Raw genomic sequence first — 15650 nt, 5'->3', positions numbered from 1 at the left:
TTGATTTTTGCTGAAGGGTGTCAATGTATGAAATGTAGGTCTAAATGAGACCTACGTAGAGGTATTTGTTTCATGTCTCTACGACGTTCCTACCGGAAGTTATAAGCAGTTTTGTCTGAGTTTTCCTCTAAAAAGCATTTTTTTCTCTGTTTTATTAAAAAATTGCTCTAGAGCACAATTTTGAGTTTCGGGGTTCGGTTTTTTTTTGAGATCGCAATTTCTACCAGTCCCAATGTGTGTGCGAAGTTTGGTGAGTTTTGAAGTATTTTAAGGGGGTCAAATTAGAGGTCAAAGATGTAAAAAACAGTGTTTTTAGTACATTTTTGTCAAAAAAGGTAAATTGCCAATTTCCTGTTGATTTTCGCCCGAGAATGTGTCATTATGAGTTGTAGGTCTAGAGCAGACCTACATACAGGTTTTTGTTTCATGTCTCTACGACCTTCCTAGTGGGAGTTAGAGGCAGTCTGTTTTTTTTTTTTCCTAGGGGGCGCTAGAGCTCAATTTTGTGTTTTGGGGTTAGGTTTTTATATTAAAGTCTGCTGGCACACTTTTTGGATGTGTGTAAAAAATTTGGTGAGTTTTGAAGTATGTTAAGGGGGTCTAAGTAGTGCGCAAAGCTGCGGAATAATAATAATAATAATAAAGAATAATAATAAAACCTTACAAATTCAATAGGGTCCTTTCGTCCCATTGCAAAAGGACTCCCTTTGGGATTCCTTTTGAAAAGGTCCTGTGCGGACCCTAATAATAAAGAATAATAATAAAACCTTACAAATTCAATAGGGTCCTTTCGTCCCATTGCAAAAGGACTCCCTTTGGGATTCCTTTTGAAAAGGTCCTGTGCGGACCCTAATAAAACCTTACAAATACAATAGGTTCCTTTGTAACCAGTACAAAGGACTCCCTGAGGGAGTCCTTTGTACAGGGTACAGGGCGGACCCTAATAAAACCTTACAATTTCAATAGGGTCCTTTCGTCCCATTGCAAAAGGACTCCCTTTGGGATTCCTTTTGAAAAGGTCCTGTGCGGACCCTAATTATGAGAAATACTTACAAACCTTATTGAAAATAAGATATTCTTCATCTCAGTATATTAATAATGACTGAATTAATTAATTACATATTACAAAACTGTTGTATATACTAATTCACAGATATTTTATTATAAAAAGGTCAGTAAATGATGTATATATTTGTCGGATCATGTTTTGTTTAGTTATGTTCTGTTAGTTTTGGACTTCCTTAGTTGTTTTGTGCACTTCGGGGGTTTGTTTTAGTCACCATGGTTACTTATGATTTTCACCTGCCTTGTACGCGCACCTGTTGCTCATCAGACACTCTATTTAAAGGCCTACTGAAATGATTTTTTTTTATTTAAACGGGGATAGCAGATCCATTCTATGTGTCATACTTGATCATTTCGCGATATTGCCATATTTTTGCTGAAAGGATTTAGTATAGAACAACGATGATAAAGTTTGCAACTTTTGGTCTCTGATAAAAAAAGCCTTGCCCCTACCGGAAGTAGCGTGACATAATCAGTTGTTCACCTCCTCATATTTTCCTATTGTTTTCAACGCAGCTAGAGCGATTCGTACCGAGAAAGCGACGATTACCCCATTAATTTGAGCGAGGATGAAAGATTCGTGGATGAGGAACGTTAAAGTGACGGACTAGAATGCAGTGAAAGACATATCTTTTTTTGCTCTGACCGTAACTTAGGTACAAGCTGGCTCATTGGATTGCACACTCTCTCCTTTTTCTATTGTGGATCACGGATTTGTGAATAAAGAACCAACTCTTTTTCTTTACTATAGTGGTCTCGATAACGGGTACCGGTTCTCAAAAAGGGATTCGAATCCGAGGACTCGGTTCTTTTCTTATCGAACAACCGGGAAAATCGGTTTCGAGCATCATCTCTACTCATCACGTCATGCAACTCCACATATCAGTAGTAATGAGCGAAAACAACCACAAAAATCTCCAAAGTTTGGGTTTGAAACGTTTGGTTGAATTATTTTGAAGGCGATATTAGGACGGAAGCACGGTTAGAGTGTGTGGAATTATGCGCGGCGTTCCCTGTGCGGATGTTTCCTGATGGGAGTGTGTTGCTGAATCAATTTGGCGCAGTCTGTCCCTTTTTATTTCAGTGCCTTGTTTACTTCCTTCATGTGTTTATTTCCAGAAGCAGCCATCTTTATTCATACATTAGCTCCTCTGTGGCTGCAGGCTGCCTCACGTGTTTTATGGCTAATGTGGGTGTGTGTGTGCTCTTATTTTCAATCCATTTTATTTAAAGATCAAACGAGAGTCTGGTGATTAATCTTTCTTTCCTTGGCTTTTCTTTCATCTCCCGCGGAAGAGAGGGGAGGGGAGAACGAGGAGGGGGTCCCCGCCCTCCGCACGGGCCAGGAATAACCTCTGCACTTGTTCATCCACCTCCACCTTCCTTTATTTTGCCCCTCGGAGGTCTACTCACGCCGCTAAAGGACCCGCTTGTTGTCAAATGGCGGCTACTTGTTTGCCTTTGATTCCCAACGTCTCCTTTAAGAAAGGATTTTTTTCCCCAAAAAATCTAGGGTGTCTGCCTGGACCGTTTTGAAATATTTTGAAGACACTTAAACTAATCCAAAAAAAAAAAAAAAAATTTAAACGGGAAAAAAAAACCTTCAAATGCGGTTCTTGTAAATTATTCGGGTCAATATATACATATTGACCCGAATAATTTTTTTTAACATTTTGAAAAAAACATTTTTAAACGGGAAAAAAAAATCTTCAAATGCGGTTATTGTAAATTATTCGGGTCAATATTGACCCGAATAATTTACAATAACCGCATTTGAAGGGTTTTTTTTCCCGTTTTAAATTTATTTTTTTAATTTTTTTATAAACACAACAAACAAAAAAAAACAATAACCTTTTGAAAAAATATTTGAAAACTAACTAAAAAAATCAGGTAGATCAGTGATTCTCAAACTGTGATACGGGCTCCATCTAGTGGTACACTAAATAATCACTTGGTTAAAGTACAGTGTTTTATTTTCCTATATACAAACACAATGTAACTGTTCAAACTGTGTGGCCAAAAGTTTTAAATATACTTGTTAAATAAAACCGCTGCCTTGTTGTTAATGAATATCTAGGCCTACTACGCTACTGTATTTTAATGATGGTCATTTAGATGGTACTTGCAGAGCCAAGTGTTTTCAGAGGATGCCCAGGGAAGGGCTCGCTTCCCTGGGGTTAAAGGGCTGCTACTTGTTTGCCTTTGATTCCTAACGTCTCCTTTATGTGCTCAAGAAAGGATTTTTCCAGAAAAATATAAGGTTTCCTGCCTGGACCGTTTTAAAATATTTTAAAGACACTAAAAATAATCCAATGTAAATACATACTGACCTGAATAATTTACAATATCCGCATTTGAAGGTTGTTGTTTTTTCCGCTTTAAAATTTGTTTTAATAAACCCAACAAACAAAACAACAATAACCTTTTGAAATTGTTTTTTGAAAACTAACACAAAAAAAAATTAGGTAGATCAGTGATTCTCAAACTGTGATACGGGCTCCATCTAGTGGTACACTAAATAATCACATGGTTAAAGTACAGTGTTTTATTTTCCTATATTCAAACACAGTGTTACTGTTCAAACTGTGTGGCCAAAAGTTGTAAATATACTTGTTAAATAAAACCGCTGCCTTGTTGTTAATGAATATCTAGGCCTACTACGCTACTGTATTTTAATGTTGGTCATTTAGATGGTACTTGGAGAGCCAAGTGTATTCCAAAGGGCGCACAGGGAAGGGCTCGCTTCCCTGGGGTTAAAGGGCGGCTACTTGTTTGCCTTTGATTCCTAACGTCTCCTTTATGTGCTCACGAAAGGATTTTCCCCCCCCAAAAAATCTATGGTGCCTTCCTGGACCGTTTTGAAATATTTTAAAGACACTAAAACTAATCCAATGTAAATACAAATTGACCCGAATAATTTACAATATCCACATTTGAATTTTTTTTTTCGCTTTAAAAAGTGTTTTTTTTATAAACACTACAAATGAAAAAACAATAACCCCTTTTGAAAAAAATAGTTGAAAACTAAAGAAAGAAAAAAAGTTAAAAAAAATCAGGTAGATCAGTGATACGGGCTCCATCTAGTGCGAGGGTCAGCAACCCGCGGCTCTTTAGTGCCACCCTAGTTAAAGTTAAAGTACCCATGATTGTCACACACACACTAGGTGTGGCGAAATTATTCTCTGCATTTGACCCATCACCCTTGATCACCCCCTGGGAGGTGAGGGGAGCAGTGGGCAGCAGCGGTGGCCGCGCCCGGGAATCATGGTGATTTAACCCCCAATTCCAACCCTTGATGCTGAGTGCCAAGCAGGGAGGTAATGGGTCAGTACTCCCTGGAGCATTTTTAAAAAAGGATTGAAAATGGAAAAAGATGGGGGGGAAATTATTTTTTTTGTTTTACTATGTTTTTTGTTTGACAAAAATGACACAAACCTTCCCAATTGTTAGAAAGCCCACTGTTTAATATGTTTGTGTGTATGCTTCACTGATGACAGTATTTGGTGAACATCATTTAGTCCTACTAATTTCGGCGGTCCTTGAACTCACCATAGTGTGGACTGCGACGCAACAGTTTGATTACATGTAAAATCTTCCACTCCTTCTTTGTCTCATTTTGTCCACCAAACGTTTTATACTGTGCGTGAATGCACAAAGGTGCGCTTTGTTTATGTTATTGACTTGTTGGAGTGCTAATCAGGCATATTTGGTCACTGCACGACTGCAAGCTAATCAATGCTAACATGCTATTTAGGCTAGCTGTATGTACACATTGCATCATTATGCCTCATGTGTAGGTATATTTGAGCTAATTTAATATCCTTTACTTTAATCCTCTTTGTATATAATTTAGTTTTGCATGGCACATTATCTGTATGTAATATTGGCTGCATTTCAGATAGTTGTTTGTGTGCCTTGTTGTTCCAGACCACAGCAAACATTACCTAGCTTGCCAAAGATTGTAATGAATCTATTTTCCTTTAACTTGGACACACACATCTATACCTTTGGCCATTAAAAGCCAGTTATTTCCAGGAGTTATCTCACCTTTGATTTACTAATGGTTTCTAATGTTGTAAAAATGTGTAAAATAAATATTATATTTCAACATTTCTGTCAACGAAGGTTTGCGTCAGCCTGCGACACATATCATTTTGATAGTAGGCTATTAAAGCTAATATAGACACTTACATCATGCATTTCCTTCATTATAAGACTTATATACAGCTTTTCATTTTTTGCGGCTCCAGACAGATTTGTTTTTTTTGTGTTTTTGGTTCAATATGGCTCTTTCAACCTTTTGGGTTGCTGACCCCTGATCTAGTGGTACACTAAATAATCACATGGTTAAAGTACAGTGTTTTATTTTCCTATATTCAAACACAATGTTAGTGTTCAAACTGTGTGGCCAAAAGTATTAAATATACTTGTGAAATAAAACCGCTGCCTTGTTGTTAATGAATATCTAGGCCTACTACGCTACTGTATTTTACTGTTGGTCATTATGGTGGTAATTGGAGAGCTAAGTGTTTTCTGAGGTGGTACTTGGTGAAAAAAGTTTGAGACCCACTGTGCTGGGTTGCGGTAAAATAATGATATATTTTAAGTTGACAGTTGTGTGAGTGACAGGAAGAAAGGCTTTGATTTGCTTGAAGAGAAGTCATCTTGGCGGAACGTGTTTGGTTTGCACATACGGTATAGCCTCCTAGAAGCCAGCGTCCTCTGCAGTGGACATGTTTGTGGCTTATAATGGCTATTTTTTCCAGATGTGTGTTTCTGACAAAACAAATGTCCACTGCAGTGGACGCTGGTTCTCAAAAAAAAATCCAAAAAAAAATCACTTGATTTTTTTATAATATAAGACATACTGTCTTATATTTGTGGCATAATGGTATATTTAACAAAAACAGCCAAGGTCTCCTTTTCTGTTATTGGTGACATTTTTGCTCATTTCAGCGTCCTGGACGTGTATAGGATCAATCAGGATGCTTTTCAGGACCGGATTATTTTGCGTTGTACCTTTAACCTATATACCTTTGCGCTTTATACACCTGTTTTCCATTTGTGCACGTCCCATCTGCACATCATTTGTTTATTACCTGTCTTTCCCTAATGAAGAGGGGTTCTTTTATGCACTTACCTGCCACTTAATAAATTCTTATTATTATTGTTTATTAAAATTAGCACCATTATTACACTAAAGCAGCGCTTCTCAAACTTTTTTTTTTTTTACCAAGTATCAACTCAGAAAACCATTGGCCCTCATAGTACCACCATAATAACCAACATTAAAGTACAGTAGCATAGTAGGCCTAAGTATTCATTAAAATAAGGCAGAGTTTTTATTTAACAAGTATATATTTGGTATTTTCGGCCACTGTGACATTATACACAGTTTGAACAGTAACACTGTGCTTAAATGGAGGAAAATAAAACACTGTACTTTAATCAAGTGATTCTTGCACACTCAAAATCTTATATCTTGCAAGAAGTTTATACATACAGTAGGAAAGAGATTCATATGGCCCATTCCTGGGTGGATCTTGCGTGAGAGGAAGGTGGGGGCGGGGGGTTAATCATTTTGCAGTGCAGTCTGCTGAAAATGATGGAAAGCGCCGCTCTGGATAGCAACTGATGCTGTGGTGAAAGTTGGAATTACCACAAAACACATTTTGAGGTATTCAACACTCCACTGCCCTCTGGCGACTAAAGTGGATAGTGCATCCCCTAATTTGTCACTTTTCATGTTTCAGGTAAACCCAACAAATGGGGCATTATGAATCCTCTTCCTACTGTATGTTCATTAAACACCATGTAGAAGACACACATTTTGGTTTTCAGTAGAGATGTCTGATAATGGCTTTTTTGCCGATATCCGATATTCTCCAACTCTTAATTACCGATTCCGATATCAACCGATACCGATATATACAGTCGTGGAATTAATACATTATTATGCCTAATTTTGTTGTGATGCCCCGCTGAAAGCATTAATGTAACAAGGTTTTCCAAAATAAATCAACTCAAGTTATGGAAAAAAATGCCAACATGGCACTGCCATATTTATTATTGAAGTCACAAAGTGCATTATTTTTTTTAACATGCCTCAAAACAGCAGCTTGGAATTTGGGACATGCTCTCCCTGAGAGAGCATGAGGAGGTTGAGGTGGTGGGGCGGGGGATGGTGGGTAGCTGGGGGTGTATATTGTAGCGTCCCGAAAGAGTTAGTGCTGCAAGGGGTTCTGTGTATTTGTTCTGTTGTGTTTATGTTGTGTTACGGTGCGGATGTTCTCCCGAAATGTGTTTGTCATTCTTGTTTGGTGTGGGTTCACAGTGTGGCGCATATTTGTAACAGTGTTAAAGTTGTTTATGCGGCCTTCTCAGTGTGACCTGTATGGCTGTTGACCAAGTATGATGCATTCACTTGTGTGTGTGAAAAGCCGTAGATATTATGTGACTGGGCCGGCACGCAAAGGCAGTGCCTTTAATGTTTATTGGCGCTCTGTACTTCTCCCTACGTCCGTATACACAGCGGCGATTTAAAAAGTCATACATTTTACTTTTTGAAACCAATACCGATAATTTTGAAACCGATACCGATAATTTCCGATATTACATTTTAAAGCATTTATCGGCCGATAATATCGGCAGTCCGATATTATCGGACATTTCTAGTTTTTAGGTCCCATTTTTGAGGGAAATTGGGCTGGTTCCCTTTTTCCTTTTTTTTTCTGTTTGTTTTTCAATCAAAAATGTGTTTATTTTGTCTATTGCAGGTGTCGCGGGCCAATTAAAAAAAACAAAAACGAGCAGCGGTCCACACTTTGGACACCCCTGGTATAAGTCGTGTTTAACGAAGTTACAGAATACGCCGTGGTCCAATAAAAACCTACCACTAAAAGGCTATTAGTCCACGGGTCAGATATTGTACACCTGTGTTCAAAGTGGGCAATCATCACTGGCAAACATCCTTGACATGAAACTCTCCCAACGACTTGCAGGGTGATGAGCAAGTTGCAAGCTGGCGAGTACCTGATAAATGCTCTCTTCCGATTGGTCGCGGATGGGCTCGTGTCCGGCCTCAAACACAATGTACTACAGCATCGGAAGCACAGGAGTAGGAGGGAAGAAGAGAATAAGAGAGGGGAAGTGGAAGAAGTCGAGAGAAAGTCAAACAGCATTTTCCATTAGGTTCTTATTTTGGAAAAAGAGGGTCACATTTTAAGACGCACGTATTCCCACAGCAGTTGGTCATGCACCCAAAAACATGCACCCCAGAAAAATCACAATGTGGATCGTGGTCTTCCCATTAGTAGCCAGCAGGGGCTGTCTCCCCACAGTGCACACACATAGGAGCAAGCCAAGAGGTCGGGGGCGGGGGGGTGGAAGCAGGAAGAAGCGAGGATGGCAAAAGAGGAAGTTACCTGGTAGACCGGGTCCTCCAGATCTTCCTCCAGTATCGTCTGCAGACGAGCGGCGCCAAAAGAAAAAGAAGGGAAGAGGCGTAAGGGTTAAGCCGGAGGAGCAGAGAGAGTAGGCGGAAAGCATAAGCAGAACAAAAAAAGGCGTCTTTGGCTTTTCCAACGTTAAGATGATAATTTGGCAATCATCAGACAGAGAGAATATTTGGCAATCATCAGACAGAGAGAATTAAGTACAATTGGCAGAAGCCTCTCAATGTGTTCCAAGTTTAGCAGCGCTTCAATGTCAAAGGTGTCTCAGACAAGAGTAATTATGGCGGACTACGAAGAGACGAGGCAATGGAAGTACCTGGTAGACGGCCTGCTCACACTGTTTGTCCTTCTGGGCCTTCTTCTCCATTTCCTCCCTCTGCTTTATCTCATAGATGAGCTGGAACAAGTCCCGCAGGTCCAGAATCACAGGTTCCGCCTGGGAGGACAAGACAGTTAATCTCAAAACACCACACACACACGAGATAATGTAACAGCTTGTGTCGCTCTCCCAACACAAACAATACAGGTCAAAGCTGAAATTTAATATGTTTCCCCAACAAATGGGTTTTGTGTTGTACTTTCTGACGAAGTAAACCAAATAACTATATCTGACAACTAACAGACCCGTTCAAGAAAACTAACTTGCTCCATCAACAAGTAACATGTTTATTCAGCCAACTCACTCACCATTCAACTGATTAACTCGCTTACCAGCCAACCAACTTAAAAAAAATAACAAAGCAAGTAAATAAGTACCTAACTAATTCACTCACCAAATAATTCACTCACTGACTAACTAACTCACTCAGTCATGAGCTGACTAACCCACTCACCAACCAACCAATTAAAAAAACTCCCCAAATACATTTAAAACCAAAAAAGTAACTCTCGCGCAATAAATAACTTTCACCAACCAACCGACAAATTAAATTAGTCAGTCTGTCATCCAACTAGCTAACTCATTCACTCAACCAACCTCCAACCAACTCACCGAATAAACAACTCACTTAGTCAGCTCTCTAACTCACGAACACAGTCAAACATCAACCAACTGAACAAATAACTAAATCATGTATAACCTATAAGTAATCAAGAGACCAATTCAATTAATCAAGCAATCAATCAATCAATCAATTAAAGTTTATTTGTAAAGTCCTAATCACAAATGCCTCCGAGGGCTTCACAAACAACGACAATATCCCCTGATCTGAACCCACATCCGGCTAGGAAAAACCTCAAAAGCCCAATTATCTTGGTCGTACGAACTAACCAACCAAGTAAGTAAGCAACCATGTCAATAATTTAGCTCACTCACGCACCAACCAAATATCTAAATAACTCACATTTGATAATTAACCAACCAACAAAGAAAATACTCACTTACCCATCCAACTGCAAATTAACCAACCAAAAAATACTCAATCAGCCATCTAACTACAAACTAACCAACCCCATAAAATGCTCACCTACCCATGTAATTGTAAACCAACTAACCAAAACTAGAACTCACACAGCCAGCTAACTACCAACCAAATAACTTAAAACTGACTTATTCTAACCCTCTCACTCATTCACTGACTAAATAAACAAATTACTGACAATTCAAGCAACCAAGTAGCTAGCTAACTAAATCAACCGCTCACTCACTTACTCACCAGCCAGCTAAAAACTCAATCAGTAACCAACCAATCAACTCACTCAGTCAATTTACTACCAACTAACCAACCAAAAAAACAACTAATTTAGCCAGCTATCTAACCAACCAACTTAAAACAGACTAATTCTTAAACTCTCACTTGTTCACCGACTAAATAAATGACTCACTGACAGGTAACTAAGTCAACAGCTCACTCACTGACTCACTCACCAACCGACCAAAAACTCAATCAATAAACAATCAATTAACTCACTCAGTCAGCTAACTACAAACAAACCGACTAAATAACTCACTAACTGACCAACCAACTATCTTAAAAACATACTTTTACCCGGTCGCTCTTTCACTAACACAGTTCAGAGCAATATCTCTCAGCATCGTACTTGGTGAAGTTTTTACATTCATTTTTTTTCATTTATTTATTTATTTCAGGCAATGACATAAAAAAGTACAAAAGTTTAGTAGGATAACCAATGCGGTAGTTGACTCTATGAGTCACACGATGGTCTTCCATTGGCTATGTAGTGTTTACGTCCTAGCCATGAAGAAGATTCTGTCGCTGTGTCACGAATCAGCGCTTTTCTCTGTAATGAGTTTTCAAGTCTTGATATTTTAGCTGCAGGTGCAGAAAGCCGAGCCTCAAACTGAGATCCTTGTTAGAGACAACAACTGATGTGTAAGACGTTGTCACTGTCAGACGGAATTCTTCAAACAAAGCCGTTTCCAATGAGCAAACAAAGACACAGCAGTCGTTCTAGGAACTTCATCACTTTCCTCCGGGTCTAACTGCCTCTCTGAATCTCAGACTCTCCAACAGACTTCTCCCAATGCTCAGCACTTATATCGACTGTCACCCAATAACCAGAAGCAGCCTTGGAGTACGGCAAGAGTTTCAGACCTAATCAATTATTGACTGCCAGCTTTGTGTAGTGCAACCGGAGTTCACAGACGGAACGCCGCCTCGCATAAAGCGGAGCTCTATTTTAACGCCGGCGTTCCGCAAGTCGGTTTTCCTCCCGCGCCTCGCATCGCTCTTGACAGACACGCCTGAGGTGGTAGTGGGGGGGCTGGTTGAACGTCTGCTCCTACCGGGCCTGACAGCGAAACATATTGTCACTCTGTCAGATTCACATCGCCTCGCCTTTGAAAGTACATATTCCTACAGTCTCTTCATGCCAGCTCTCGTTCCCAATGACTCCCTTTTAAGGAGGGAGGAAGAAGCACAGAACTTACAAATGGCGGATGGCGGAGTTTTCACAAAGCTTTGACAACGGTCGCCTCGTTAGAAAAAAATAATTAGATGAAAATGTATTAAATAAAACGCCATGCAGCCTGTTGAGGCTAATATGATCCTTGTTAATATTGTATTATGTTAAAGGCCTACTGAAAGCCACTACTACCGACCACGCAGTCTGATAGTTTATATATCAATGATGAAATCTTAACATTGCAACACATGCCAATACGGCCGGGTTAACTTATAAAGTGCAATTTTAAAATTCCCGCCACACTTCCGGTTGAAAAACTCCTTTGGATATGATTTACGCGCGTGACGTCACAGAATCCACGGAAGTGGTTGGACCCCGTCGAACCCGATACAGAAACCTCTTGTTTTCTTCGACAAAATTCCACAGTATTCTGGACATCTGTGTTGGTGAATCTTTTGCAATTTGTTTAATGAACAATGGAGGCTGCAAAGAAGAACGTTGTAGGTGGGATCGATCGGTGTATTAGCGGCTAAGTACAATACTTACAGCAACACAACAAGGACTACTTACTACGCCTAGCCGATGCTTGCCGCCAAACCTACGGATGAAGTCCCTCGTCGCGCCGTCGATCGCTGGAACGCAGGTGAGCACGGCTGTTGATGGGAAGATGAGGGCTGGCTGGCGTAGGTGGAGCGCTAATGTTTTTATCATAGTTCTGTGAGGTTTCAGGCACATCACCGGTTGCTAAGTTGCTAAATTAGCCTTAGCGTCGTTAGCAACAGCATTGTTAAGCCTTACCAGGCTGAGAATTTTTAACCGTGTAGTTACATGTACATGGTTTAATAGTATTGTTGATCTTCTTTCTATCCTTCCAGTCAGGGATTTATTTATTTTGTTTCTATCTTCATTTGAGAACGATGCTATCACGTTAGCTCAGAAGCTAAGTGTGTCACCGATGTATTGTCGTGGAGATAAAAGTCACTTTAAATGTCCATTTCGCGTGCTCGACTCTCATTTTCAAGAGGATATAGTATCCGAGGTGGTTTGAAATACAAATCCATGATCCACAATAGAAAAAGGAGAGAGTGTGGAATCCAATGAGCCAGCTTGTACCTAAGTTACGGTCAGAGCGAAAAAAGATACGTCCATCACTGCCTCTCTAATCCTTCACTGTAACGTTCCTCATCTACGAATCTTTCATCCTCGCTCAAATTAATGGGGTAATTGTCGCTTTCTCGGTCCGAATCTCTCTCGCTCCATTGTAAACAAAGGAAAATTGTGAGGAATATTACCTCCTGTGACGTCACGCTACTTCCGGCACAGGCAAGGCTTTTTTTTATCAGCGAGCAAAAGTTGCGAACTTTATCGTCGATTTTCTCTACTAAATCCTTTCAGCAAAAATATGGCAATATCGCGAAATGATCAAGTATGACACATAGAATGGATCTGCTATTCCCGTTTAAATTTTAAAAAATTCATTTCAGTAGGCCTTTAAATGTCAATGTAAAAATCTACTTAAAAAGGTCGAAAGGAAATGAGTAGTAATGATAAAATGAAAAATACAGTATGTATTTTTTGCAAGCTATTTTTCACATTTAAAAAAAAATTATTGATTAAATTGAACAAAAAACAAAACACTATTTACTAATAAACCACTTTTTGTTGCCGAGCAGACTCCATGAGTACCGACTCACTATCTCCTCAAGAGGACTGGAGTGGCATTACCTCAAAAGATGACGCATTGGAAAATGTTAAAACCAAAAAAATATCAAACATTACTAAAAAAAAAACCTTAAAAAACCTATATATTAATGATAAATAATTATAAATATTCATGTAACACAGCGCCCCATCTTTGTCTATTTTATAACCCATATTAAAACCAACTTTTATTCATTGGCCTTTAGACTGGACCGAAACTTTGAACTTTTTAAAAATCCTCATTTTATTTTTTATTCGCTGTTTCTTATCATATTTCATCTGACCATATTAATTTTGAACGTGAGTTTTTACTTTTGCTTTCAAATATTGTTTTTATGCGTTTTTGTCTTAAAGCTTTCCCTAAATGTAATATAGTTTGGTGTGCAGCCCTTTGTTTTCATCAGTGATTTAAGTGAAAGGGCTCCATGAATAAAGCTGGTATGGTATGGTAATTATTATTTATCGATAATAGAATAATAATAATAGAATAATAATAATACGACAATTATAATAACAAAAATAACAATAATAATAATAATATGAATATAAGTGTATCAAAGATATATGATTAAATGAATGAAATGATAATTACTTTAAATTTTTCTGTTTCCAAATACAAATACAATACTTTCCGTGCGTTGCATGGTGGGGCCCCTCAGAACATCACTGACTCGTTATGCCCCTATCTCCGGTCTTCAGGCCAGGGTCTTCTAAAGATCCCACAAACTCATTCTAAAACCCGTGGAGACCTGGCATTCTAGGCTCCCAGACTCCGGAACAACTTGCACCAGGCCCTCCGTAATCTTGACTGTCGACACTTTTAGGAAACATTTGAAAACTTCTCTTTTTAGTAAAGTTTTTAGTTAATGCGCCTTTTAACTTTCATTTTTAATCCACTTTGTATCCTTTTTATGATGTGGCCCCTGTTGTTTTAATTGAATTGTTGTTTTACTTCACCTACAGCGCTTTGTGATTTTATCTGTGAAAAGCGCTTTATAAATAAAATTTACTTACTGTGCAGGTCAAAGCCTTAGAATAAAAGTAGCCATTTTATTTACTTTTACTCGGGCACACGTCAGGTAAATGTCAGCTAAGGTTGACGGATGGCGGCTTGACGGGGTTGCGTATGGTGACACCCAATTTTGTGATCTCTGATCTATGCTGTAATAAGGCGTGCGTGCGTGTGTGTGTGTGTGTGTGTGTGTGTGTGTGTGTGTGTGTGACGGCACCGTTTGAGTCAAAGAGCAGCGCTCGGAGGATGGATGTGCCATTAGAGCTGGTGACACACACTCAAAGTCTCATCGACTCACTATGGGAAATCGATGCGGCTGCCGAGCGAGCCAGCTGGATCCAAACGGATCACAGGGGTGCAACAAGAGCTCCGAAAGGGAGTATTAGATATCACATAGAGCGCATTTGGTGCAGCATTTAACACTCACATAAAGACACAAAGCAAAGTAAACAACGCAGTGGAATGGGAGCTGCTGTGCAAAGGTCCTCGTCTAAATGTCAAGAGGTCTGCGCTATTGAGAGAAGAGCCTGATAAATTATACATTAGGCTAGTGAACAATAACAAAATGTCTTCAAACAAAGCGCACAGATGTACTCTCACACACAAAAACGACTGCTTACCGATTGTGCGGTCTTGATGGCCACAAAGCGATGGTGGCCTTCCTTGCCGCAAACGTAGCCGAAGGCTCTGTGGTCTGTGATGTCCTTGGCGATGTAGGAGATCTCGTGGACCGCATGGTGGTGTTGCAGGACCTGAAAAGACACCCACATGAAGACGTATATGTTTTTTTAATACTGTAAGTCCAAAACCAAGGGCAGTAAAGTGGTCTACAACAGTGTTTTTCAACCACTAGTGTGCCGTGAGATACAGTCTGGTGTGCCGTGGGAGATGATCCAATTTCACCTATTTGGGTGAAAAATATGTTTTGCAAACCAGTAATTATAATCTGCAAATTATGTGTTGTTGTTGAGTGTCGGTGCTGTCTAGAGCTCGGCAGAGTAACCGTGTAATACTCTTTCAGTAGGTGGCAGCCGGTAGCTAATTGCTTTGTAGATGTCGGAAACAGCGGGCGGCAGGGTGCAGGTAAAAAGGTGTCTAATGCTTAAACTAAAAATAAACAAAAGGCGAGTGCCCCTAAGAAAAGGCATTGAAGCTTAGGGAAGGCTATGCAGAACGAAACTAAAACTGAACTGGCAACAAAGTAAACAAAAACAGAATGCTGGACGACAGCAAAGACTTACTGTGGAGCAAAGACGGCGTCCACAATGTACATCCGAACTTGACATGACAATCAACAGTGTCCACACAAAGAAGGATTAAACAACTGAAATATTCTTGATTGCTAAAACAAAGCACAAACCCCGTTTCCATATGAGTTGGGAAATTGTGTTAGATGTAAATATAAACGGAATACAATGATTTGCAAATCCTTTTCAACCCATATTCAATTTAATGCACTACAAAGACAAGAAATTTGATGTTCAAACTCATAAATTGTATTTTTGTTTTGCAAATAATAATTAACTTAGAATTTCATAGCTGCAACACGTGCC

The 15650-nt window shown here is 39.3% G+C and overlaps 1 protein-coding gene across 1 annotated transcript in view; it reads right to left on the bottom strand.

The window, feature by feature from the left end:
* The window catches only part of LOC133644585 (disabled homolog 1-like), a 201379-nt gene that overhangs the window by 63754 nt on the left and 121975 nt on the right, over positions 1 to 15650 (bottom strand). Inside the window, 4 exon segments of the mRNA XM_062039195.1 lie at positions 8098 to 8160; positions 8490 to 8528; positions 8836 to 8955; positions 14718 to 14849. Coding sequence (XP_061895179.1) covers positions 8098 to 8160; positions 8490 to 8528; positions 8836 to 8955; positions 14718 to 14849 — 354 coding nt within the window.

Source organism: Entelurus aequoreus, linkage group LG27 (genome assembly GCF_033978785.1).
Source record: "Entelurus aequoreus isolate RoL-2023_Sb linkage group LG27, RoL_Eaeq_v1.1, whole genome shotgun sequence".
Lineage (NCBI taxonomy): Eukaryota > Metazoa > Chordata > Actinopteri > Syngnathiformes > Syngnathidae > Entelurus > Entelurus aequoreus.
The sequence above is the reverse complement of the archived record's forward strand: the minus strand, read 5'-3'. Positions and strand labels throughout refer to the sequence as shown.